This window comes from Bos taurus, chromosome 18, assembly GCF_002263795.3.
Source record: "Bos taurus isolate L1 Dominette 01449 registration number 42190680 breed Hereford chromosome 18, ARS-UCD2.0, whole genome shotgun sequence".
NCBI lineage: Eukaryota > Metazoa > Chordata > Mammalia > Artiodactyla > Bovidae > Bos > Bos taurus.
In genome coordinates, this window is record NC_037345.1 from 48,014,080 (window position 1) to 48,040,559 (window position 26,480).

At 56.4% G+C, this 26,480-nt stretch overlaps 2 protein-coding genes across 13 annotated transcripts in view; one reads left to right on the plus strand and one right to left on the minus strand.

The window, feature by feature from the left end:
• The window catches only part of SIPA1L3 (signal induced proliferation associated 1 like 3), a 253,122-nt gene extending 244,378 nt beyond the window's left edge, over positions 1 to 8,744 (plus strand). For 4 of the 5 annotated variants that reach the window (XM_024979038.2, XM_024979040.2, XM_024979044.2 and 1 more), the window contains 3 exons: positions 3,183 to 3,318; positions 4,980 to 5,061; positions 6,532 to 8,744. In XM_024979038.2, coding sequence (XP_024834806.1) covers positions 3,183 to 3,318; positions 4,980 to 5,061; positions 6,532 to 6,675 — 362 coding nt within the window. In that variant the 3' untranslated portion in view covers positions 6,676 to 8,744. Of the gene's footprint in view, positions 1 to 3,182; positions 3,319 to 4,979; positions 5,062 to 5,546; positions 6,276 to 6,531 lie in introns of those variants that run through there. The other variant, XM_059877520.1, reaches the window with a different exon arrangement.
• Positions 8,745 to 12,172: 3,428 nt separating this feature from the next.
• On the minus strand, positions 12,173 to 25,914 carry DPF1 (double PHD fingers 1). Of its 8 annotated transcripts, none has more exons than XM_024978216.2 (12): positions 25,781 to 25,914; positions 19,258 to 19,418; positions 19,076 to 19,183; positions 17,539 to 17,666; positions 17,178 to 17,267; positions 16,708 to 16,786; positions 16,395 to 16,526; positions 15,451 to 15,501; positions 15,239 to 15,358; positions 14,079 to 14,191; positions 13,404 to 13,485; positions 12,173 to 13,313 (listed from the first exon to the last, which is right to left on the minus strand). In XM_024978216.2, exons 1-12 carry the CDS (start codon positions 25,810 to 25,812, stop codon positions 13,243 to 13,245), a joined length of 1,167 nt encoding a protein of 388 aa, XP_024833984.1. In that variant the 5' UTR covers positions 25,813 to 25,914; the 3' UTR covers positions 12,173 to 13,242.
• Positions 25,915 to 26,480: the final 566 nt, after the last annotated feature.

Consider the following 26,480-nt stretch of genomic DNA (forward strand, 5'->3'; position numbering starts at 1 on the left):
AAAGGGGGACACACTCAGGTTCCAGGATCGGGGGAGGCCAGGGTTCACATCCTCCCTGTCACTTGCTCACTGTGCAGTCCTGGGCAAATGTCTTCGTCTCTCTGATGCCTCCAGCTAGCTTGTCTACAAAACAGGAACGAGACTGTACCCACTGCCTAGGGCCACAGGGAGGAATCTATGAAAACTATAAAACTTGTCATCACAGAACATGCCATCAACAGAGAGTGCTCCCTGTTACTATTTTAGTGCGGAAGTGTAGTGATCCCAGTTGTACTTAGATGTACTTTGGCTACAAGTGGCAGAAAATCCAGTGACTTAAACAAGGTTTTATGCAGTGAAAATTCCAGGGGTGGGCAGTGAGGCAGGTGGGTAGTAAAAATTTCTGGGGTGATCATTTCTGATTAGGGTCAGGTTCCTTCCCCTACTGCTCTGCCATTCCTGGGGACCTCACCCTCACAGTTGGGCTGCCAGAGCTCTGGCCATCACATCCAGCTCTGCCCGCAGGTAGAGACGGACACCCACCCCACCCCACCCCCACTTGAAGGATGCTTTCCATAGCCTCACCTTCCCCCTGCACTTACATCCCATTGGCCTGAGTGTCATGGCCACACTTTGCTACAGGGCAGGCTGGGGAATGAGGACCTGTGCACGGCTGAAATTTGGGATCTATTATTACGGAGAAAGAGAAAACAGACCATAAGACAGCTGGCTGTCTCTACCATTTCCATCCCACGTGTCCTTGGGCAAGCACCTTTACCTTTCTCAGCCTCGGTTTCCTCATCTGTGAAACCCTGACAGATAAGGATATATTCTTCTGGCTCATTTTTCATCTTTTAGGCCTCAGCTTTGCAGTCCCTCCTCTAGGAAGCCCTCCCTCATATCCCTTAGTCTGGATCAGACACCTCCTCCTGTTTCCCATGGCCCTGACCCCTCAGCCTGTGCCCTTGCTTTCTTTTTAATTAATTAATTAATTTGGTTGCATCAGGGCTAAGTTGCAGCACTCAGGCTTCTCTAGTTGTGGCTCAGGGGCTTAGTGGCCCCAAGCATATGGGATCTTAGTTCCCTGACCAGGGATTGAACCTATGCCCCTTGCAGTGGAAGTAGAGAGTCTTAATCATGGGACCATCAGGGATGTCCCCTGCAGTAAGCTGTTTTTAAAAAGTAAAGGAGAAGGGGCTTCCCTATTGGCTCAATTGTAAAGAATTCTCCTACCAGTGCAGGAGACTTGGGTTTGATCCCTGGTACAGGAAGATCTCAAATGTGCATGGCAAACGCCAGGCACCACAACTACTAAGCCTGTGCTCTAGAGCCCGGGAGCCACAGCTGCTGAGCCCATGTGCTGCGACTACTGAAGCCCGTGCGCCTAGAGCCTGCGCACCACCACAGGAGAAGCCAGCACAGTGAGAAGCCCTCGCACCGCAACTAGAGAATAGCCCATGCACAGCAGCGAAAACCCAGAGCAGCCAAAAGTAAGGGTTTTTTTTTTTAATGTGAAGGAAAAGAGTGCTCAGGAGAATTAAAAACCAGAGAGATCACAGGGCAGGAACCCCAAGGTATGTTGAAGTGTGTTGAAAGGTGTTGAAACGGGTGATGGGTTCATGACCCATGATGCTCTTTTCTCTGCTTTGGGGCCTATTTGAAACTGTTTATATAAAAGCATTTTCAAGAAGCATAAATAGTGAATCCAAGATAGAAAACAGCAGCTATAAAGGATGTTATTTAGAGAATGGGGGAAATTTCCAGGTGGTTGTCTATTAGACGATAATAGCATGTCAGCGTCAACTTGCCTGAGGACGATATTGTGTAGGAAATATGTAGGAGCATCTCTTTCCTTTCTGGAGACGTGTCGTAAAGTACTCATGAGTGAAGTACCAGGATGTTGGTACATTCCCTTCCCCAATGGTTAGGGAAGGAAACACACACAAATGCAGGAAGTAAGTGTGGCATAACCATTAACAGTGGGTGGATCTTGGGGAAGGGCATTCAGGTTTTCACTGTGCTGTTCTTGGAGCCAGGAGTTAGAAATAAAGGAGCCCGCCTTTGCCTCCCTGGGAGAGGCTCAGCCCCTCCTGTTTGCTCTGTCCTAGGACTCACTTAGTGAGAAGTGTTAGTCGCACAGTCGTGTCCTACTCTTTGTGACCCCCACGGACTGTAGGCCACCAGGCTCCTCAGGTTGGGATTCGCCCAGAATACTGGAGTGGGTTGCCATGTCCTTCTCCAGGGGATCTCCCTAACCCAGGGATTGAACCGGGGTCTCCTGCACTGGGCTTCCCTGTGGCTAAGCTGGTAAAGAATCTGCCTGCAATGCCGGAGACCTGGGTTCTATCCCTGGGTTGGGAGGATCCCCTGGAGAAGGGAAAGGCTACCCACTCCAGTATTCTTGTTTGGAGAATTCCATGGACTGTACAGTCCATGGGGTCACAAAGAGTCGGACACGACTGAGCAACTTTCACTTTCACTTCTGCGTTGCAGGCAGACTCTTTACCGTCTGAGCCACCAGGGAAGCCCCAGGACTCACTCAGCCAGCCACTCTTTGGATGCATTCAGACTGTTTTCGATTTCTGCCATCATAGAAGGACCACCTAATGGTCCTATGTGAAAATGCAGGCACTGGCTCAGGCCCTGCCCCCCCGAGCCAGTCATGCGTCTGGAGGATGGGACCCGGGCATCTTTGCTTTAACCACCAGCCCCATGAGACTGTTTCTCTCTTCCATATACCTGATAGTCTCTGTCTGGTGTCTCTCTTTGCTTTGGAAGTTCCACAGACATCCTCAGAATTAGGACATAATGAATCCCTGTGTCCTCATCAGCCAGTGTCAACGCCATCCACTTCCAGCCATTTTCCCCCCTCACCATTATTGACAAAACCAGGCCATTTCAGCTGAATTGGGGCAGTTCCTTGCCCACACTGCACTCAACTCCTTTCTCTGTCCCTTGTATTTTGTATAAACTGGTCGTCAGATCCGGAGGCTTTCTCAGAAACAGGACGGAATATTGTGTTTGTGTCCTGACTTGGTTTGGTTTTTTGGCAAGAATCCATCCTGTATGCCTGTGTGATCTAAGCGGGTGTGATTGGGGAGTGTCCTGGGGGTTTGCGGGAAGGGATTGGCCGTTGCGGGGGGAGGGGTGGTGTGAGGAGGAGCCGGGAGCCCAGCCGACCACTGCGCCCCTCTCCCCCGCAGTGCAAAGAGCCGTCTCGCTGTTCTCTCTCAACGACCCAGCTCTGAGCCCGGACGTCCCGCCTGCACACAGTCCTGTCCACAGTCACCTGAGCCTGGAAAGGGGGCCCCCGACCCCCAGGACCACCCCTACCATGAGGTGAGGCTCCCCTACCCCGCCGTCCAGGCAGGAGGCCACCCTGCAGGTCCCCCACCCCCTCAGCAGTAGCAGGAGGGGCAGCCACTGCCTCATCTAACAGACTTTGGGCTCATCTACTCGCTGGGGCCCAGCGGGGACCGAGCAGTGTCGGTCCTGACCTCACATGGAGGCCCTGTGCTCCTCACAGCACAGTGATCATTGTTCTGCTGCTTTGAAAATCGATAAGCGGTACCCCCAGTCTTCCCTGCCCGCTGCCTCACATCCGCCCCCTCTGTCCACCCCACTCCCAGCCTCCAGCCTGCCCTGTCTGCCCCCGGGTCTCCTCCTCTGCAGGTTCCTAAATTACGTGCCGGTGCCCCTGACATTTCTCTCTCACCTCGCCCCTGGCAGGCCCCGGGGCAGGACTGTCTGGGGACCCAGCGGTGACTGGAGCCCGAGCCCTGTCCTCACAAGGCTTCCGGGGGCGGGGAGGCGGGCGGGAGGCAGGCCTCTCCCATTTGTCATCTCACATTCGGTGCAGCATGTTTGAGTGCACTAGCTTGGCAGAAAATAGAATCACAAAGAGGGAGAGAGGATGGAAATGGCAGGCTTGCATGTCCGTGGATTTAAATAGTGCATTCCACACTCAGCTGCATGCTTCACCGTGCGGAGTGACGTGTGCAACAGTAGTGCACTCTACTGTATGGGCAGTTGAAGCGCTTTTCGGGGGTGGTTTTGACTCTTCTTGTTTTTCACTTCACACCCTGGCTTTAGACCTCCACAAAGACTGGCCCCGCTGTCACAGCAGAGCTGGGCGGCTCCGAGACGGGGCACTGCAGTGGGCTTGGGAACAGGAGTTGTGTAGAAATGCCAGGACCTGTTGCTTCCCGGCAGACTCCTGGACTCCTTTTGCCCTGAGCTGCTGACCGCCTCCCCCTGTGACTGCAGCTCCCCCAGAACAGGGAGGAAAGAGTGGGGGGCGCGTGGGGAGTGGGCAGCGAGTCCTTCCCGCTCCTTGGGCGGACGCCCTGCCTCTCTTCTCATCCATCCCGGGTGCGTGCGTTCCCACCGCACCCAGAGGAGCCTTCTGCAAAAAGAGGCTTTTCCCTTCCTCTGCAGGGGCCAGGCAGGCCCAGAATGGGGGAACCCACTCAGGAGGAGCCACAGGCTGGGGTCCTGGGTACAGGGTCCCTGCCTGAGCCGCTCAGACTTTACACATCACCATCACGGGAGGGCTCTCAGGAACGAGGGCTGTTACCATCATCCGTCTGGTTACTAGTACTGCCCCCAGGCAGGCCCTCCTGCTCCCGTGCCCGCTTACACACCCCAAGTGCCGGCTCCATGCTAGGGCTTGCTGCTGGGTGCTAGCGTGCTGGGTGGGTGGGTGTGGGGAGGGGGCTTTGTACCACGCTGCCCCGGCTGGCGGGAGATGGGAGGAATTCCTCCTGGAAGCGCACATTTGGTCCCTCTGCAGGGGCACCACCGCTCACTTCAGGCCTGGTGCTCCCATCCCCACCAGGTGAGGAGCCCGCCCCAGGCGGAGTGCAGCCTTCACCCCCCAGGCACCCCTGGTACTCCAGCCAGGAGAGGACTCCCTGGAGCCTCAGGGATAAGAGGGGCCTGTAGCCCGGACTCCTCCCAGCTGTGGGCGGAGATCCTGACCCCGCCCCCTGCCTTTGCAGCGAGGAGCCACCCCTGGATCTGACAGGCAAGGTGTACCAGCTGGAGGTAATGCTGAAACAGCTGCACACGGACCTCCAGAAGGTAAGGCCGCCAGGCAGCTGCCTCACATGGCACTTCCCGGATGCCTGGGGGGTGGGCAACAAGGCTGGGGCTCCCATCTCCACCCCCCATCCCATCTGTTCTAGGAGAGGCCACCCAGCTCTGAATGTAGTCATGAGTGAAGAGCTTGATGGTAGGGAAGGCTGGTAACGCACCTAGAAACTCTTAGAAGGAGAATAAGTTGGCCCAACCTTTTTGGAGGGCGGTCAGACCATATCTGTCAAAACCGTAATTGTGTACCTTGTCGACCCAGCAGTTTCACTGTGAGAATTCGTCCAATAGAATTCCCAGCACGGGCACGAAGAGACCTGTGAGCAGGGGTGTTCACTGCTGTACCGCTGGCCCTAAAAAACTGGAGCCAGTGCAGCTGTCTGTTCACAGGAGAACAGTGACGTAAATGACAGGACAGCCATGCCGGGGAATGATCTGCTGCGAATTAGTCATGGCAGAAATCTATATATTCACAGACATACAGAAGAAGTCCAGTAACTCAAGGAGAAAACTCAGCATGCAGCAGACCTGCTTCCTAGAACACTGCAACACTTAAAAAATGTCTCCCAGCTGTGGGTCAGAGGGCTGTCTAGAAGGTGACATTCCAGATTGTTCCTTATCTCCAGAGTGTTGGAGAATGAGGAAAAATAAGTGTGGAAGAGACTCTTGCTTATTGTTTTACATACTTCTGGGTAAAGGGCCAGAAGGTGGCCAGGTACAATGTGGAAGCCTCAAGCACAGGAATCGTGGGGGCTCAGGTTCAAATCGCACCCCACCATGTAGGGCTGTGTGACGCTGCATGTTCCCCTGTCCTGAGAGGGCAGCCCTGCGTCCATGTCCCAGCCCCGTCCTCCCTGCATGAGGAGGTCTGGTCTACTTTCCTGGTCCAGGAAAATAGGGGTCGCAACATCCCACAACCCTTGGGTGGCTGCAGGGCTGGAATGAGGTGATCATAGTAACTGTCACACAGTTACTCCACTTCAGGCTGTGTGCTGAGAGCTCAATATGCGTGACCTCAGGGAAAGCTCTCAACCGCCCCTTTCACAGTTTCCTTGTTTTGTTTTTTTGACGGAGCAGTGGGGCATGTGGGATATTAGTTTCCCAACCAGGGCTGGAACCCACACCCCCTGCCTTGGAAACTTGAAAACGTGGAGTCTTAGCCACTAGACCGCCGGGCAAGTCCTGTCAACCCCCGCCCTACCCATCCCCCCCCCCGCCCTACCCATCCCCCCCCCCCGCCCTACCCATCCCCCCCCCCGCCCCGCTTTTAGAACTGGGGAAACTGGGGCCCAAAGAGTTTGACCCAGAGAGGGTCAAACAGGCCCATGAGGTGACCCGCCTGAGGTTACTCAGCTGCTGAGAAGCAGAGCTGGGGTTTGAACCCTGGCAGCCGGGCAAGGCTCACAGGCCGCGGGGGTCCGTTTAGCGTGCGACCCACTGACACCAGCCCGCGCCCCACAGGAGAAGCAGGACAAGGCGGTGCTGCAGTCAGAGGTGGCCAGCCTGAGGCAGAACAACCAGCGGCTGCAGGAGGAGTCGCAGGCCGCCAGCGAGCAGCTGCGCAAGTTCGCGGAGATCTTCTGCAGGGAAAAGAAGGAACTCTGAGGTGCAGAGGCCACTGCCCCCACCGGCCGCCTGGGCGGGCGTGGGCTCCTGCCCTCCTCTCCCTCGGCCCGGCCCCTGGTCACAGGCGTGACCAAGATTCTGCAGCCCAGGCCCCCCTGCCCTTCCAAGGACAGGGACGCTTGGGGCAGCAGTGGGACCTGAGGGAGGCCTCCCGGGGCTGTCTGCTCTTGGTCCTCGAGCCCCAGGGGGCAATGTGGTCTCCAGCCTCCCTCTGAGCTGCTCTCTCTGGTTCCTGGGGGCTGGGCCCATGCCCACACCACCCCCAGGGGGCCCGTCCCACCCTCCCCACCCAGCCTCTTCCTAGGACCAAGCCGTCGGAAGCTGTAGGAAGAGGGGAGGGCAGGAGCGAGTCTCCAAACCCCACAGCTCCAGGAGTTCACAAACCACGTTTCCTCACCATGTCCAACAGTATCTGGGCTGGTGGGGCCATGATCCCTGCGTGAAAAAGCATGGTGGGAAACCGGCCCACCAGCGTGGAAGCGGGGCCAGGGCTCCCCATCCTCGGTGCACTGGCTCCAAAACGCATGGACTTTGCCCCCTCCCCACCCTATCCTCCAAAAAGCAACCAGGAGCACTTTCTTAGAGTTTCATTTATTTTCTTGAGGGGAGGGGATCCCAGAATGGAAAGAGGAAACGCCAGCATTCCAGAGTTAACTTCTTTGAAGGGGAAGCTATTTGCACACTTGGGACCATTTCCACAGTCTTTTTCGACCAGTCCCCAGACTGCCAGAGGCCGCGGCGCCTGGGCCCCTCCACCTTCGAGCTACTGACGCGGCCGGGCCCAGCGGCCCCCGCTCCTCCATCAGCCCCGGCCTCTTCTGGACACCAGGAGGGCCTCCACCGAGCCCTCAGGTCAGGGCTGGAGAGAAACAGCCTTCATCTCTTCTCTGCTTCCGTTTTCCCTTTACAAGCCCCCCAGCCCATCTCGCAGGCCCCCAGCAGCAACACTGGCGCCCCCGGGAACACTGCAGTGCGCACCCCCCTAGACGCTGGTTCTCCAAAGGCAGTAAGGGGCAGCCGGCCAGGCAGCCGGGCCAGCGTGGTACTACGCTGCCCACCCAGGAAACAGAGCTGCTTTTTTTTTTTCCTTTAAAAACAAACAAGAAAATATATATATATATTTATTTTTTCATGTAGAGTTGCGCCAGAACAAGTCTGTATGGTCACACAATCTGTGGATTCCCCCAACCTCAAACTGAGGATCGAGGCTCGTTCCTGCTCCCAGTGGGCTGGGGCTCAGTAGGGGGACTCAGAGGGACGCAGGCCTGGGGACCCTGCTCCAAGCAGCACACTCCGACTGGGAGGCCAGCGCCAGGCGGCCCAGCCCCACGTCCAGAGACCCCCACCACCACCTCTCTGGGGCCAGAAACCTCAGGGGAGGAGGCCCACACAGGACACAGACTTTTAAGGAGCAGGAGAAAAGGACCCTGGTCCTGCACCGCCCCCCCCCCCGCAACCAACCTCTGGCCCCTGAAGCGACACTGCAGTCCCACGAGAAGAGCCCTCGGACCTGCCATCTCCTCTCCCCCAGGAAGGGTGCGGGGAGTGGCCCTCGGGGTCCTCAGCCCTGGCCAACTACTGTGATGTCTCTGCCCCTCTTCCCGGATGGATCTCTCTTGGAAGGGTTCTCCAGGATCACCCACCCCACCCCCACCCCTTTCCTCCTCAGCCCCTAACCTGGAGCCTGTCCCGCCCCACCCTCTTTTTTTAAGTCATCTCCTATCTTCAGACCATTTGAATCATCTTGAGGACCTAATCATGTACATTGACACATGTAAATTAGGATTTTTGGTTTTGTTTCCTGTTGTTTTTTAAGGATCTCTGCAAAGCACATCTATTTAATTCAAGTTTGGTGAAGATAGCAGCAGGGTTTTTTGTGTGTTTTTTTTTCCCCTCTTTTTTCCCCTCAATATGTTGATTTGTTTCATCTGGATTTTTTTTTTTTAATTCTTTATTGTCTTTCCCTCCCCACCTCCCCTCCCCATTCCAGTCTTGAGATTTTCTGGCATGTTTCTGGAGGTTTCAAAGGAAATAAATGTTTCATAGAAGTGGCTTGTGTGTTCACTAGCTGAGCAGCCCCACGGAGTCCCTGACAAGAGGGGGTGTGATCCAGCATCAGCCTCTTGTCCCAAACACCATCACCCCAGTGCACACACACCTCTAAGAACCCAGGAGCACCATTCTCACCAACTGCTGTTTCTCAAAACCCTAGCGACAGAAATCCAACACTCAGAATGCAAGAAACATAGTGAAAAGCACAAAATACTAACCCCTGGACCGCCAAGGGATTCCTTCAAATGTAAGAAATTCTTAAAAAGAGGGAGGTTCTACCCTCACAAGTCATATACTGGAGGCCCAAAACCCAGACCTGGGGCTTCCCCGGTGGTCCAGTGGTTAAGAATCCGCCTTGCGATTCAAGGGACGCAAGGTCAATCCCTGGTCCGGGAAGATCCCACGTGCCTTGGAGCAAGTAGGCCCACGTGCCTCATCTACAGAGACTGCACTTTGGAGCCCAGGAGCCTCAACTACCAGGCACTGCAGCTAGAGAAGGCACTGCAGTGAGGAGTCTGCACGCCAGAAGAGAGTAGCCCCCGCTCTTCACAACCAGAGAAAGCCCAAGCACAACCAGGAGTAAATGCATTGAGACAGAAAAGTATTTTTTTTTAATAACGGTCAGCTTGATCTCGGCTGGCCTTGACTTGCAGTGGCTTGAAGCAGGATTTCTGTTTCTGGTCGGAGATTGATGAATCCTAACCACTAGACCACCTGGGACAGTGGCCAGTGAAGGCCCTGGCCCATCAGCTGTGTAGAAATGGATTTCCACAGAGACGGAAAGTACTGAAATAAGTGTTCATTAGGAGGAAAAAGAGTACAGTCCGTGTGGATTAGACACATGGGTGGGCTCAGAGAAAGTCTCGCCCTCCTGGTAGTTTGAATTACTTTTTCGGGGCATTTCTTCAGGGTTCCTCTGGCCGGTCATCTTGCATTGCCTGGTTCCGAGTCCCTCTCTGGTTTATCCCAGGCTCCTCTCCTGTGTGCCCAAGCATCTCTTAGCCAAGATGGATTCCAGCGGAGAGGCCTATGGGTAGGAGTTGACATCGCTTACTATGAGGTGACGCCCCTTCCTTTTGACCTCCAAGGAGCCTTTCTGCTCATGTGTAGTGGGGAAAGTCTACTTGACTTGGAGAATAAAGAATGTGTGGTCTTATCTTTTATCTGGGCAGGGTCCAGCTCTTCTCTCTCCTGCTATTTTGAAGGATATTTTGAACAGGGGAGAAGCCAGCTGTTCACCCTGGGGCCCATCTAGCTCTTGCCTCATGCTTTTTAAAATCTGGAGGTGGTACAGAAAGAAAGCTGGATTTTGAGCTTGGTAACTCTGTCCTCAAACTCTGAGCTGCAAGACTCAGAACGGAGGGGCCCCTGCCTCCCAGCTGGGCTGTTGCCCCAGGCCACACCCTCCAGGCGGGCGCTGGCTCATTTGCACCCCCACCTCTCCCAGCCCCATCCCCCGCCCTCGTCTTCTCTCTGCCAGTCGTCTAGTTGGTGGTTTGGAGTGAAGAGCAGCTGCTGCTTCCAGTCCCGGAGCTCCGGGCGGTGTCGGGGTCTTGGAAAGATACTGGTGTCCCCTGGGACCTCAGCCCTGGGCCAGACCCTCCTCTAGGGGCTCTCCTAGCCGGGAGGGGTCCTAAACCCTTGGCCCCAGATCTGCAGCTGCCCTGGTGAAACCCCATGTGCAGTTTGACCCAGCAATCGGGGTCAAACTTATTTTCCAAATCCCAAAATTTGATGTGAGAATCCCATGATCCAGCCTCTTGTGGGAAGTCTGAGTCCAACTCCGCCTGGATCCGAGAAGCAATCCCACTACCTCTTGGTAGGCCTGGCCCCACAGCTGGGGCTTTCTGGCCCATCTCCCCATTTACCTGTGCTGGACTTTATTATTTCTGAGCTCATACCTGACACTTCTCTAAGCCAGACCCCCACCCTGCAAAAAAAGAAAAAAAAACTATTTCCCAAATGAGTACATATCCTTTTTCCAGAGGAGGTGGACCAACTATTTCCACACCTCCTAAAAATTCTAGAGTGTTCCAGACGCCGTCCCTGTCTCCGCCCTCCTTGAGGCTCCATCCTCAACCCGGGCTCCCCTCCCCCAGCAGGCACGGAAACGGTAGAACAAGCTGTTCTCACATCCTCTCCTGGCGCCTGTGACACACACCAACTTCCAACACCCCACAACTCACACACGCCAGCCTGTGCTCTCGCCCGAACTGTGCCCTGCGCGTCCCTTCCCCGGCTTGCCCCAGTTTCTGCTTCCTCTGCCTGTTGCCCCCCCTCGCCCCCCAACCCAAGCAGCCGCCCTCCGTCCCCACCCCCAGCCTCTCCCTCAGCCTCCCACCCCACTTCTGGCTCTCCCCTCACCCAGCCTTTGAATCCTTCCGTGCCTTTAGCGCTCTCCAGATTTTTCTATTGTCTCCCTCAGTTCTTGACGTCCTCTTCCCTGTGAAGTCTCATCTCTGTATCATCGTCCTGGGACTTTGCCTGTCCTGGATGCTGACTTCATCTCTCTCCCCAAACGTACCTCCTCTCCATTCTCTCTTCCCCTCTCCTGTTTGATGGGCCCTGGTTCTCTGCCTTCCTTTGCGGAATCTCTTCTGCTTCTCTTTCCAAATCACTGACTCCTTCCTCCTTTCTCTGTCTCTCTCTGTGCGTCTGCTATTTTTTATTAGTTATTTCCTCTCTCCCACTAAATCTCCATCTCGTCTGTTCTCTTCCCCCATAATTCCTGTGGCTCCTTCATCCGCATCTCTCTCCCAGATCTATGTCTTCCTTCTCCTGCTCTTTTTTCTGATTTTCTAAAAATGTGTGACTCTCATAGCTGTCTCTTTCCTGACCGTTCTTGTGTCCTGGTTCTCACTCTTCACCTCACCTCACCCAAGTCTGTCTTTCGCCTGATGTCCCCGAATCCGCACAACCCTTCTTTCCTTTGCCCCTTCCCCTCTTTCCTTTGCCCCACAGCAGGGATGGGGAGCTCCAGGGGATGTCTGGGCCTAGGGTGAGGCCCTAGGCTGGTACCCCTGCTCCCTCCTGTAGCCCCAAGGGGAGGGTGTCTTCATCTCTCCATCCCTTCCCTTCCCCCAGTCCCCAGCTTCCAGCCTCCCCCCCTCACTGCTTCCCGCTGCAGCTGCAGCAGTCGGTTGCCAGGGCAACCACAGCTGGCTGGGTGGGAGCCCCCTCTTCCCCGTCCCCCCCTCTTCTCCTTTCTCCTCCCCTCCACCCCATCCTCCCCTCTTCTCCTTTCCAGCGAGGCTGGGAGGAGCTGGGACAAAGCCAGAGAAAGGCGGGGGTGAAGAGGGGAGCTGGGAGGGAGATGGAGGTAGGGGCCCCGCTCCAGCTGTTCACCTCGGTTGCTTCTCCCCTCGCGAGGCCCCATCTCCCCTTCTCGGCGACGCCCCAAAGCAGCCTGGAGAAGGAAGCCGACGACGTGGGCAGAGGGGTCAGCCCCACTTTAATACACAGAACAAGTTAATTCACAGCAGAGGCAGGCAATAAAGGAGACTCGTTAACAAGGGGGGGGTGGGCACGCCTGGATTGGGGGGGAGACTCCCCCAAGCCCACCACTTCCCCCACTTGCAGTCTCGATTTCCCTTTTTTTTTTTTAAACCCGAACAACAAACACACACAACCACAAGAAACAACCACGCCCCCTCGCGACCCGAAAGTGGCCAGCGAGGGTGGCAGGGGTGGGGCGGGGCGGGGAAGGGGGAGAATCTAGTCCGTTGCAAAGTCTGTGCTTCTCATTCCAGCAGACGCTGGGCCGGGGCCCGCCTTGCCCCACCGGCGACGGCCAGCCAAGGCCGGCAGGCACGGAGTGGGCACGGGCGGGCAGGGCTCTTGGGGAGGGAGCAGGAACGGAATTCAAAACCATGGTTCACGTCTTCATGCAGTATCCACGGTGGGCACCAAGAGGGGGCGAGGGGTGAACACCACACCCCCCGGCCCGGGGTACAAAGAGGGGATGGTGCCCATCTTGGGTGGGGAGGTGGGACAGCTGCAACTCCAGGGGCTGGGGGGAGGGGCTGCCAGGCAGGACGCTGGCGTAGACTGGTGCCCAGTAGATGCGCTCAGCAGTGCCCCCTCCACCCAGCCAGACCTTATAGGACTCTTTGTTATATATTAATTTCTTTCTTTTTTTTTTTTTAAGTTTTTGACTTTTTCTTTAGAAAAAGGCTTTGTCCATGCCCCCAGCCGGCATCCACCACCCCTCGTGCCCGCCTAGAGGCGGGGTATGGCTTTGAGGGGAGCAGAAGGCCCTGGTACCCATTTGCCAAGGGGGTGAGGGGAGGAGGGAGAGGACCCTGCTGGGCCCACCAACCCACAGGGCAAACATTCCACTTGCACAGAGGGGAAGGGGTGGCCCGGCCCCCTCTCTGGCTCCCCCCGCCCCTCCCACTGTGGGGCATTAAGGAAAGGGAGAGAGTGGAGGAGCTCCAAGAGGAGAGGCAGGTAGGCAGGCATCACCCCAGAGGTCCGGGCGAGCCAGAGCCAGGCCTAGGTGAGTGTGATGTAGGCAGACGCCTTCTCTTTCAGGTGCCGAAGACAGAGGTGACAACTCCAGCTCCCTGTGGGGTGGGCAGAGGACAGGCAGTTGGGTCAGGTCTGGGCAGGGCTGCCCCAACCCCCACCCCCACGTCAGACCCTCCTCCTCTCACCTTCCGGGGGCTCCGCCATGGGGGGACTCAGGCAGTACATGTGGTAACCCCGATCGCAGTCGTCACAAAACAGCAGCTGGTCCTGGGGGGTGAGACCCGCCCAGCTGGCACCCTGGGGGCACGGGCACCAGAAACCGGGGTGGGGGGCGGGGGCAGGGGCCAGGTCAAAGGGGCTGGGGGAGGTGGTCCTCTTGCAAGACACAAAGGGCTCTGAGAAGGTCATCTTTGCAAAATCCTCTGGGCCACACCAACCACCCTTGAGGACCATCAGTTTGTAGTTTGTAGTTTGGGTTTTATAGAATTCTGTGGGACACTGAAAATGACACTGAGATGGTCTGGAAACCATGGGTTCAGGTCCCAGCAGAACCATGTCCCTAGCTAGGTGACCTCGGGCAAGTGTATTCCCCTCTCTGAGCGCGGTGTCTTCTCTGTGAAGTGGGAACAAGAGCACCTACCTCAGGGCGGTTGGGAGCACTCAGAGAGTGAAGAGTGTTAAGTGCCGGGTTCAATTAATGGCCACTAACAATAATAATAATACAGGTTAACTGGTGTTCACCAGGGAGGGCGCTCCAGAGAAAGGCGTTAGGCCCAACTGGCGGAGGCGGAGGCGGAGGTGCCAGGTGGGGAGGCTGCCTGGGGGCAGGTCCCCGGGGGAGGGAGCGGACAGGTACTCACGTCGTTCTCCGAGGTGCCGCACAGGCTGCAGGACTTGCACTCGATGCACTGCCAGCGGTACGTGCGCACGGCTGCCGTCATATTCACCGTGAACTGTAAACACGAGGGGTGTCCTGGGGGCCGAGGGGCAGGGATGCGGTTAGGGGCTGCCGTGCCCCCGGTGGCTGCTGACCCTGGGGAAGCCCCTAGGGGCTCAGTCCCCACCTCCTGGCTCACAAGGCCTGACCCCACCCAGCCCACGGTGCCCCGTGCCTGTTCTGCAGGCAGCGCCGCCCTGGCCACCAGTCTCCTACCCGGCCACCATGGCAACCACACTCTGCTCCCCAGAACACCATGGCAACCGCATTCCATTACCCACGGTGCTGTGGCAACCACTTTCTACCACCCACAACACCGGGGCAGCCACGTTCTGTTAACCGCTGTGCTGAGGCAGCCACATTCCATTAGCCACAGCAGAGTGGCCAACCCATTCCCTTAACCACAGAACGTGGCAACCACAGTCTCCCAGCCACGATGCCATGCCAACTGCCTTCCACAGAGGGGTCCCCACACCCTGGTTCCCTGCAGCCCAAGCCCATTACATATGATGCCACAGCAACCACAGCGTTACCAATGAGACTGTGGAGCGTGTCAACCCTCTGGTCGTCCCACCACCCCAGTGCAGACGCCAGGCCACCACGACACCCAATCGCCATGACAACTGTATTTCACTACCCATAATACCATGACAACCACAATTCATTAGCCCCCTGTGCTGAGGCAACCACAGTCTCTTACCCACAAGTCCACCTTGGAAAACCACATTCTATTAACCACAACTCCATGGCAAGCGCCCTCTGTTGTCCACAGCATCCAGGCAGTGGCAATCCATTACCCGCTATCACAGCCCACTACCCCTGGTGTTTGGGCAGCCATCTTTCACTGTTCCCCATGCCAGACAGGCGCGTACCGGTGCCCACAATGCCATGACAACTGCGTGCATTGTTCCCAGAGCCTCCCTGACCCCACTGAGTTCCCCACAGTCCTCAGCAGTTGAGTCAGCTCTGTTCATCCACCAGGATGCTCTGCGTCCCCCCCTTTCTCTCTCCTCTGCTTCCTATCCTCCAGATCTGGAGTTTCTCCACCCCGGCCCCCAGAAGCCTCAGGTGGGGGGGCATCACCTGATCGCCCACAGTCAGCACAGGAGATGAGGTCCTCAGGACACCCCGTCTTCTTGGAGCCCCCCAGGCAGAAGTCGCAGTAGCCGTTGGGGATGACAGTGCCATCAGGCGCCTTCTTGGCTGAAAGACAGCAGGCAGGGGTTAGCGGGGGCAGGAAGGGACCCTCAATCCAAGGCTGCTACAGAAGTAGGGGTGGAGGGAGGCGTCCCTACCTGTGTGTTTCCTCTGTGACTCAGGGACCCAGGCCAATTCTTTGTAAAACTCTGGGGGTGGGGGGACAGAGAGAGGGGCTCTCACCACAGGCAAGGCTCCACCCTGCCCACGGCCTCAGCCCCAGGGGTGGACCCCTTGTCCAGGCATGGAGGAGGTGAGGAGAGGGAGCCGCTATCCCAAGCTGTGTCCAGCAGCAAAAGAGAGTTGCAGGGAGCCCAGGTAATTCTCATCAGGACCTCGCAACTCTCAGAACGACTGACAGGTCCTCTTTATTGGGTAAAAACTTGGCAGGTACAACTTTAGGAAAAGCCCCCTGCTTCCTCTGCCCACACGCACTTCTGCCAGACAGCCACCCCCAACTAAGCCCCAACTAAATAAAAATTAGGTAGAGGCCACTGCCATGATCTGGTATGGAAACAGACTCTCAGAAGGAAAATTCTGAGCACAGAGGTGCCTGGGTGTGTAGTAGGGGTGGGATGAAGAGACTGCTCTCTCCCACTGAGGAATGGGTGGGAGGATGGTTCCTCCACTGGCAGAGCCTCTCCCCAAGCCTTCCCCCATCCCTCAGCTGTCAAGGTTGGCACTGGATTGGCATGGGCGGATGCCAAGTGTTCCCAGGCCACGGCCCCTGCCCCTTGGCCGAAGCTTAGCAGAGAAGGGAGGAAGGGAGGCAGAGAGGGAGGGGAGTCATCTATCACCCCCCTCCCCAAGCTCTAATTGAAACAATAAATCAGACCCAGAAATATTACGCCCGGCCGGGAGCGAGGGAGAGATGGTTGGTTGCCATGGCAACCCCAGAGCCAGCATCCCCATGGTTGGTGGGGGGAGGGGACCGCTGAGCTGGAGATTTTCCAGAAATGTCTAATGTGCCCCCTCCCTCCCAGGCTCCTTAGCCCCCACTCCCAGGGCCCCTCACCACCCCACGCCCTGTCCGCCTGCTCACGTTTATGGTTGTTTTTCCGGTGGAAGGGCAGGGCGTGGCGTTCGGCGTTCTCCTCCCCCTCCTCCTCAGCCAGGTGGGTGTGGGTGTAGTGGTAGCTGAGCCCTGGCCGATTCTTATACCGTTTCCCACAGACTGGAGAGTGAGCAGGGAGGGCCCGTCAGCCCTCCAGCCTCTGCCGCCTCCACCCTGGCCTCCAGGATCACACCTCCCTCCTCTGCCAGGGTCCAGAACGGGAGGGAAGGGGCCAGTGGGGGGCAAGGTCTCTGGGTCCCACTCTCTCTCTCTCTCTTCCCCCCTCTTCAGAAGGACTCACTATCACAGACATACGGCTTGTCTCGGTCCTCCAGGGAAGCGGTGTCCTGGCGTTTCCGGAGCCCCCCGATGCCGTATGCCTGAGGGGACAGTCAGGAGTGAGGGGCCAAGAAAGGGAAGGAACTAAAAGAATTTTCACCATTTGGGCTTGAAAGCCCAATCACAGCTCTGCCACTTCCTAGCTGTGAGTCTAGAGTAATTCTCTTGACCTCTCAGAGGTTCCATTTTCTCATCTGTGCCACGGTAGGAAGATTGCTCTAACCCACTGTACAATCTCTGTTTTGCAAATGGCTTAATATGCCCAAGCCTTAATTTCCTCATCTGTAAAATGGGTATAAAAATCCCCTACCCCTTCAGGCTGCTCTGAGAGTTAAATAACGTAAAATTGGGGCAGGGTCTGAACACTGCACAAGCAATCAATGGAACCCGCCTTGAGGGGAAGGATGATGGGGGGAGGTTTGAGAGCGATACCTTTCCTTTGGCCCTGTTCTTCCTCCTGGGCATGTCATCCTCCGGGTCTTCCACTTCAAGATCATGAGGAAACTCCAGCAGTTGCTGTTTCTGGGCACCAGGAGAAGGGAGACTGGGGTCAAGAAACGGGGTATTGTTCTGCTTTGGGAGGTAGTTCTGAGCACAGCAAAGATCAGGGGTGGCAGGGCAAGTTAGGAGGTCTTCCCAAAAGAAGATGAAGTATGGAGGGATGGAGACAGGATGCTCAAAGGTCCTAGGGAATCAGGGGAGATTTCAGAGCAGGAGCAAGATGGACCAGGAAACAGGCCAGTTGAGAGGGCAGCCACAGCCCCTGGACGGGTGGGGGGCTGGGCAGTCCTACCTGGCAGTCCATAATGGTCTCCTCCTCCTTCAGCTCTATCTTCTTCTCCCCTGTCTCGGCACACAGGAGAGCCTCAAGGACTGGCCCTTCAGGGAGGCCACCCTCCTTTTTCAGTGGTGCTTCACAGTCTGGGGACAAGACCACGGTAGGTAGGAGGGGGATCAGGTGAAGATTGTCCCTTGTCCCTGGAGGACTCCTCAGATTGCCCAGGTTGGGGAATCATGCTCTTTTCTGGAGGAAAGAGGCTTTCCCACACTCAACCAGCAACAGACTCAAATACTCAACCACCCATACCGCCCTCAATACTTCCACACATCCTAAGGATGCCCAGATCCTGGAGAAGACACAGTCAGACCATCAGAGACCATTGGACATACTCAGGGAGAAACATGGCCGGACCCTCCTATACAACTACATAATACAAGGAGGAGACCCACCTCGACCCCCACAACTGGAGAGAACAGACATTCAAACAGGACACACATGGACATACACACAAGGGAGATACAGACAGATCATCTGAGACAGCCAGACACACGAAGGAAGAGAAACACCCAGACACTCAGATACACCCAGACTCACGGAGGAGACATAGCCAGACCCTTGGGCACACTCAGAGACACTCCAAAAGAGAACATTAGACCATCAGATAAACCCAGACCACACGGGGAAAACAACCAAACCCTACCAAACACCTGAACATACTTAGGGGAGAGAGAGACACACCAGAGAATCACTCAGATGGATACTCGACACACAGGTGATACAAACAGTCCCTCTGGTACAATCAGACACACCCAGGAAGACAGAGCCAGATGGACACGCCAATACACCTGCCTGGACCCACACAGATCCTTGGTTATACCTGAGCAAGGGAAGAGAAACAGCCAGTGACTCTAACAGTACCGGACACATTTGAGAAGTGATAAAGCCAGACACTCATGGAGCAGCAGACATGGGCAGAAATACACCTGATACTCCAAACAGACACTCAGGGACGAGATTCTCCCAGACATTCCAGAGCATCTGGTACTCAAAGGAAGAGAGACACTCAGGAGCAGATAGACCAGACACACTTAAGAGGAAATAAGCCTGGAAACACCTGAAAAGAGACACAGACACCAAGACACGCTGTACTACAAATGGAAAAAGTTACAACCAGACACTCTGACACACCCAGACACACACCCAGACATCCACAGGAAAGAATAGGCAGATACTGTGATACAACCCAACTCACAAGGGAAGAGAAATACAAGGATGGGATACACCTAGACACACAAAACAGATACCACACTCTGTCCAGGAATACACCCGAGTCCAAGTAGAAGATGCAGTCCAAAAAACTCAGGGAAAACTGGAGAGTCTCTGTACTACCCCCAGACACACACCAGCAGACACAGCCAGTCACTCAGACACGGGCCAGGAAGGAAATAAAGGCAGATGCTCAGACGCACGAGGGCATCAACACACTGATCAGCCAGTGGTGTGGGCACCCACAGGGGCCACCCCAGGCACAGGACGGAGCCCCACCTACCGATCTTGTACTCGCAGGGCCGGAGTCTGGGGTCTTCCAGGATGTTGAGCCTCCGTTTCTTTCTCCAACAGCGGGCTGGGTACGTATAGATCTGTCCGGGGGCCAAACCTAGAGTAAGAAGGGCGGTAAGAACGCGGCTGGGAAGCCGCCGCCCCGCCCCACCCCCGCCCTCCCGGCGGTACCCGGGCCGCGGTGGGTCTTCTCCATCCAGATGTAGCAGTTGTTCTGGGCCACGCCGGTCTGCGAGTCGAGGAAGGGCAGGCGCAGGCTGCGCTCGGCGCACAGGCGCGCGTTGTAGCTGCGGCAGTGCTCGATGGCCTCGCGGTAGAAGTCCTCGCCTAGGCTGCGAGGGGCGGGTAAGCGGGCGGGCGGCTGTCAGCAAGGGCAGGCGCACCCGGTCGCCCAGCACCCCTCCCCCAGCCCACCCGTCGGGAATGGGTGGGCCGACTCCTCCAACCTCACCTCTCCCCTCCGGTCGGGACCCAGGAGCCCCGAACCCAGGACTCAAGCGGGCCTCGAGCCAAGGAGTAGATACAATATAGAAACAGATAAAGATACACCAGGACACATCCATTCAGGCACATATCCAAATCCACAACACAATATCACACATAGTCGCACAGGATTCACACACAAAGAGAGACATATCCCAAGACTCACAAAGGGAGAAACAGACACATCTCACATATGGGCACACACAAATATCTACTGAAAAACACAGATCTCTCAAGTTCCATAGTGTTGAAACAGATCACACACGTGTCCATGCACAAATATACATCACATATCCAAAGACACACAACATAAACAATCACCCACACAAAGACACACAACATGTAAACAGATTACACACCACAGACACTCACACTCACTCATGCATCCAAAGACACACACACAGGTACACAATGTTAAGAGAAAAAATGTTAAAACAAACTACCCATATAAGCACTTACACACATATCCAAATACACAACACAAATCACACACAATTCAGATACACTATACAAAGAAATCACACAGATTCACCCAGGATACACACACACAGTCACAAAGATACACAATAATATAGAAACCAACATCTAAAACACCACATATTCAAATACACAAAGATACACGTATACTCAATGTAGAAACAAATCCACCCATATTCACACAAAAATTTGCACATAGATACAGGAATACCTACATATCCAAAGACACAGAACACAAATGATGCACAGTTTCAAAGGACATGCACGCACACTCAAAGACTCAAATATTCAAAGATACCTAGAGTAGAATAAAAGAAATCAAATACACATCCACACACATATCCAAAAAAAAAAAAACCACCAGAATCCGAACAAGTGACACACACTCCATATCCCAAGACAAAGGTACTGTGAGCTTCACTCAAGTTTACCAAGCTCCCCGCGCCCCTCGTCCATTTCACCTTCTCCCCAGCCCCGGGGGTCTCAGGGCGGGACATGACCCCCCTTCCCGAAGAGGACTCGGAGTTCCGCACACTCTCCGCTCCTCCAAGAGCAGCGCGTCGGACACGGTTCTTGCCAGAGACCCACAGTCACACACACTCGCAACCCCGCGCAGCCCGGCCCACGGTGACAGCCCCCCAGACACCCCATCGGCCCCACCCCCAGCCGCCACACACACACACGCCCGCGCGATCCGCCCGCGCTCCCTCCCCCGCCTCCCGCCGGCCCGCAGCACCTCAGGGGGCCGGGGATGACCGTGGCCATCTTGCTCCCCGGGTCCTGCCCCCAGCAGGTCCCCGCCGGGCCGGTCCTCCCAGCGCTCGGGCGGGCGCTGAGGCCGCCCATCCATTCATTCCCGGGGGGGCGGGAGCACCGGGGCCACAGCCAATCAGGGTGGCGGGGCGGGCCCGCTCGGGTATGCTGGGAGTGGTAGTTCCCCGTCTGGGGCTGGCGGGACCCCACCGGGAAGCCGGTCAGAGATGGGGCCCGAGGCACGCATAGCCACTCACGCACGCTCACCCGTGCACACCTCGGAGTCTCGCACATGAGTCTACACTCACGCATGCACACCTGGGCTCGCACACACCCACACACGGCGGCTTACACACACATTCACACATATACTCACAGCCTCCCACGCAGACTCACGCACACTCCCTCTCCCACACCTTCGCCCAGACTCGCATACATTTGCACTCACACAAACACTTGAGTGCCAGGAGACTTAGAGACACCGTACAGATGCCCACGCAAACGCCCCGCCAACGCATGGCTCCCTGACGACGCCCCCTCCCCCAGTCCCTTCTAGCTCCAGAGAACCCTCTCGGTCCCCGGTCTCTGGTCACCGTCGGGGCTGTCTCTCTCACAGGGACCACGCCCGACTCAACCCCTTCCCAGGCTTGACAGCAGCCGTGCTAGTTAGGAGTGTGCTGTAGCCACACTTCATGGGTTCAAATCCTGACTCTGCCAACTTGGTGGCCATGTGACCCTGGGCAAATAACTTAATCTTTCTGGGACTCAGTTTCCTGATCTGTAAAATAAGGATGATGCCTCACTGGATTATTGTGAGGATTGAATGAGTAAGTATTGGGGTGTGCATGCGTTAAATCGCTTCAGTGGTATCTGACTCTTTATGACCCCGTGGGCTGTAGCCCGCCAAGCTCCTCTGTCTGTGGGATTCTCCAGGCAAGAATACTGGAGTGGGTTGCCATACCCTCCTCTAGGGGATCTTCCCAACCCAGGGACTGAACTCTTTATGTCTCTTGCATTGGCAGGAGGGTTCTTTACCACTAGCGCCACCTGGGAAGCCCTTAAATATTGGTAAATTGCTTCAAAAGGCACCTGACAGGGATTTTACTGTTGGTCCAGAAGTTGAGACTCCGCACTCCCACTGCAGGGGGCACAGGTTGGTTGGGGAACAAAGATCCCTTATGCCATGCAGTTAGCAAACAAACAAACAAAACAAAAGGTACCTGGCAGGTAGTAGGTGTTCAATAAATTCATTCATTCCACAAAGAGGACCTGATGTGCACTAAGATGTAAAATGGTGATAGCTAACCATTATTAGAAAGAATAACGCTTGACGTATGTGTGTTAGTCACTCAGTCGTCTCCGACTGTTTGCAACCCGTGAACTGTAGCCCACTAGGCTCCTCTGTCCATGGGATTCTCCAGGCAAGAAGACTGGAGTGGGTTGCCATTTCTTCCTCCAGGGGATCTTCCCGACCTAGGGATCAAACCTGAGTCTCCTGGATTGCAGGCAGATTCTTTACTCTCTGAGCCACCAGGGAAGCTTGGCATATAATAGATGCTTACAAAATCTTTGTTAAGAATAAATATACTGAGTAGCCACCAAGTGTAGGCACAGTTCTTTAACAGAGATTCAGCCGTCTGATCCTCATAATGACCCACCAGGGTGATATTATCATTACCCCCAACCCATTTTCCCGGAGGAAGTAGAGTCGCATGCCGTCAGCCCCTGGTGTTTGCTTGAAGGTGAGACTAAGATAAGTATTCACTCTCCCAGATGTCTGTATCATGTGGGTCACCCCCTTCTTTCTGCCACTGTCACCCACACTGACTCCACTGTAAGGGATGCCCAGAGAGGAAGCTGACCTTTGGAGTCACAGCACTTGCCAAATCCCACTCACCCACACCAAACCCACACCCCCATCCAAAGTTCCTGTTCAGGTTTGAGCCCTTGTATGGATAAAAAGGCCCACAAATGTCCTTATCTACCAGGGAGCTCTCCAGCAGACAGAAGAGGCCTTAAAGCCCTCACCTCTTTTGTCTCCTGATGCTCCCACCTACCTCCCTAATGAAAGAGGCCCCCTCCAGGTCTTCCACACCCATAGTCACTTCTAAACACACACACACACACACACACACACACACACACACACACACACACTTCCCCGGTGGTCCAGTGGTTTAGACTCCACACTCCCCAGTGTAGGGATCATGAGTTCAATCCCTGGTCAAGGAACTAAGATCCTCCAGGCAGCAAGGCATGACCCAAAAACAAAAAACAAAATACACACACACACACACACACACACACCCCTCTAGTCTTAGACCCCTTCCACAGTCTCTCCCCAATCTCTCCCAGGTAAGGCCTTGACCTCCTCTCCTCAAACCCCAAAAGCAGGGAGTGGGTCTCTGCTTCACATCTGGCCTAGAGCAGATGGCAAGGGGGTGAGGCACCTCACTCTGCATCACAGATCACACAGTGCCACAGGGACACTGGCACCTCACAGTCACTCTAGCCTCCAGGTCCCCTACAGTGGCCACTCCAATCTCATCCACAGTGAGCCCTGTCCCCCCCAACCCACCAGCTCAGCTCCAAGAGCCCTTGCCACCTTCCTCTGTCACCTCCCACCAACCTCCAATACATCCTTACACTTACTCCCCACACCTCTAGACTCAGGCACCTGCTCACCCCAGAACCTTGGCATCAGTTTTGCTCAGCTTGGAGCCTGAGTACAGAACACTCCATCAGCTCCCTGGAGGCCCCTGTCCACCAGTGCAATTTGGCCCACAGCTGACACCTAGAGAAGGGTCTCTCTCCCCTTTCTTACCCCTAGTCACCCTCACAGACCCCTCGGCCACAGTCAAGCTCCCCTGTCCAAACAGTCCTCCTGTCCCCATCCCCCTGTGCCCTGTGTGGAAACCGGACCACAAGTGAAATCAATATTGATACTAAACAGTAAAGAATCTGCCTCCAATGCAAGAGACCCGGGTTTGATCCCTGGGTCGGGAGGATTCCCTGGAGAAGGAAATGACAACCCACTCCAGTATCTTTGCCAGGAGAATTCCACGGACAGAGGAGCCTTGCGGGCTCCAGTCCATAGGGTCGCAAAGAGTCAGACACAGCTGACACTTTCACTACATTTATTCAGAGTCAGGCTCAGTACCAAGTGCTTTACAAACATCACAGCAGCAACCATGAGATAATAAGAACTGTAATGATGCCCCAATTCACAGATGGTAATGCTGAGGCTCAAGGTGGGGAGGTGGTTAGTGCTCAAGATAGGGTTCCAATACGGGCAGTCAGAACCCTCCAGAGCCCATTCCTAAGGGGACTGGATTCTTTCAGGAGCCAGCCCCTTCCCTCCCCTCACCTCTTGTAGATCCCTCAGAAGGTGAGTGCAAAGAGGGCTACTGGCACTCCCACCCCCAAGCTTACTCAGGTCTTCAGCCCCCCGGCAATGGCTGCCCCACACCTACTCCAAGAGGTCAAAGTGAGGAGGTCTGGATACCTATAGATCCACCAACCTGCACACGAGCCCTGTGCCAGCCAGTTTGAGGGTGTCCCTGATAGGGGTAACACGTCTGTGTTGAAGAATTAGAGCGAGAGGGAGGCAGAAGTGTCACCGTTACACACTGTCTCACGCCTACCCCAACCCCACACACGCCCTCCAAGCTGGCTTGGCTCTCCGCAAAGCCACACGTGTAGGCGCGAGCTTGTAAGGCCCGGCCCCCAACATGGCCCAACTCCCCCCACCATCAGAAACCTGAAGCTACTGGGGGCCTTAGGTTCGGCCACCCCAGGCACAGCCTTCCCGGAGGGCGGGGGCGGGGGGCGCCCCGAGCCCCTCCCCCACTCCAACCCCCAGCACCCGTAGCTCAAGGTCAAGGTGGCGGAGGCGAGAGGCTGGGGGGAGGGTGGGGGAGGTCGCCCCGGCCCCTTTGTGCGGCGCCGCGGGCGTTCGCCCTTCGCCTCCTCCCCGCCAGGCCGGGGAGCGGGGGAGGGGAGGGCCGCGCGCGCCAGCCGGGGAGGGAGAGCCGGAGCGGCCGCGCGCCTGTCACTCCCAGCCCGCTGTCACCGTTGGGGAAGGGGGCGGGGAGCACTGGGACCCAGGAGTTCGGGATCCCGAGGAAGGAGTGAGAGAGACGGAAAGAGAGGGAAGAAGTGGAGAGAGCGAGGGCTGGCCAGGAGAGGAGAGGGCTGGGAGAGAGCGTAGGTTTGAACCCAGGCGTCCAGGATGCCAGCCGCGGGGCCCAGGAGGAAGCGAAGCTCGGAGGAGGCACGCGGACAGGGAGAAACGGAGGGAATCCCCGGAGACTGAGGGTGCTCCCAGCACCCTCTCCCGAGGCATCCGGTCCCCAAGGAGATAGGAGATGCTCTCATTACATGTGTACGGGCAGGGAGAGGCAGGGAGCCCACGGTCTAAACTGACCAGAGCGTCGGGGCTTTAGGTCCTGAAGACCGGGAAGGAAAAAGAAAAGGGAGAGACAGCAGGGATCGAATCGGGGACCCCCGAAGTCTCAGCTCCCACCCTGCGGCCGCGCAGACCGAGGTCCCCGGAAGAAAGAGAGGGGAAAGAGAGAAAGATGCTTTTGAGGAGGTAGAGACCTGGGAGACTAGGGTCCGGACTTAGGCATTCGTACTCCAGCCCCAGGCAGGGGCAGACCTGGCGCGCCCAGAGACTCTGAGGAGAAGGAAGCCCCTACCCCCACTCTGGGTGGGGAAACGGCCTCCGCCACCCCCAGCCCGCGCCACATTCCTTCACTGACAGCGACAAAGAAGAGGCGCCCCCGCGACCCTGGAGTGGCTCCTGCCCCCAGCCCCAGGGGGGAGACAAGGGGTGGCGGCCCCCGCCGGGGGGACAGGGGGACAAGCTGGGGGCCCCATTCAACTACCATCCGCCCACTGCGTCCCCCTCCCCAGCGAGGGCGGGGGCGAGGTTCGGGTAGGGGGCGGATGGAGGGACGTGGACGGCGGGGACACTCACGACTTGAGCGGGTTCTGAATGGCGGTGGCCATGGCCCGCTCGGCTGGGCCGCCTCCGGCCCGGGGCGCCGCTGCCGCCGCGCGCGGGCCCAGCCCGGCCTGCGCCGCCCGCTCTGCCGCCCAGCGCGCTACGATTTCATTCATTCTTGGGGCTGCAGCGCGAGAGGAGCGGGGCGGGCCGGGGGCGGGGCTCGGCCAATCCCCGCACCTCCCGGCGCACGACGGGACGTGGAGTCTAGGGGCGTGCGGCGGCGCCCGAGGGCGCCCCTGTCCGGACTACACGTCCCAGGGGGCGTCGGGAAAACCGTGTGCCCATTGGCTACTAAGGATACAGGGCGGGGCTGGGCTCGCCCCAGAGCATCCTTTCCCTTCCCTGGAGTACTGCCCTTCCCAGCTCCGGCTCTCCATCCTTCAAGAACCACGGGCGCGCGGGAAAGGGTGGTCGCTGATTTCTGGGTCTCCCCTGGGTATGCGGATGACCCCAGGGTCTGTCGTGTATTCTTGTCTTTGCCTACTTCTCTGGGTGTCTCTTCTTTTGTAAACCAGTCTGTAAACAAGCACAGGGGTTAATCAATGCCTTTGTTCATTTATTAAGTGACAGGCACTCTTCTAGGCACTGGGGAAACAGCATGAACAACAGACAGAATTGCTGCCCTCAAGGAGCTGAGCTGTGAGTGGAGAAAAACAGATGATAAACAAGC

Bases quoted from the DNA above. Each gene is read 5' to 3' on its own strand.
- DPF1 (XM_024978212.2), bottom strand. From the start codon at position 21,111: ATGCGTGAGTGTAGACTCATGTGCGAGACTCCGAGGTGTGCACGGGTG. The intron at 16,787-17,177 runs GTATCGCTCTCA...CTGTCCCCTCAG, and splicing joins AGAACAGGGCCAAAGGAAAG to GCATACGGCATCGGGGGGCT. The intron at 16,527-16,707 runs GTGAGTCCTTCT...CTCACTCTCCAG, and splicing joins CAAGCCGTATGTCTGTGATA to TCTGTGGGAAACGGTATAAG.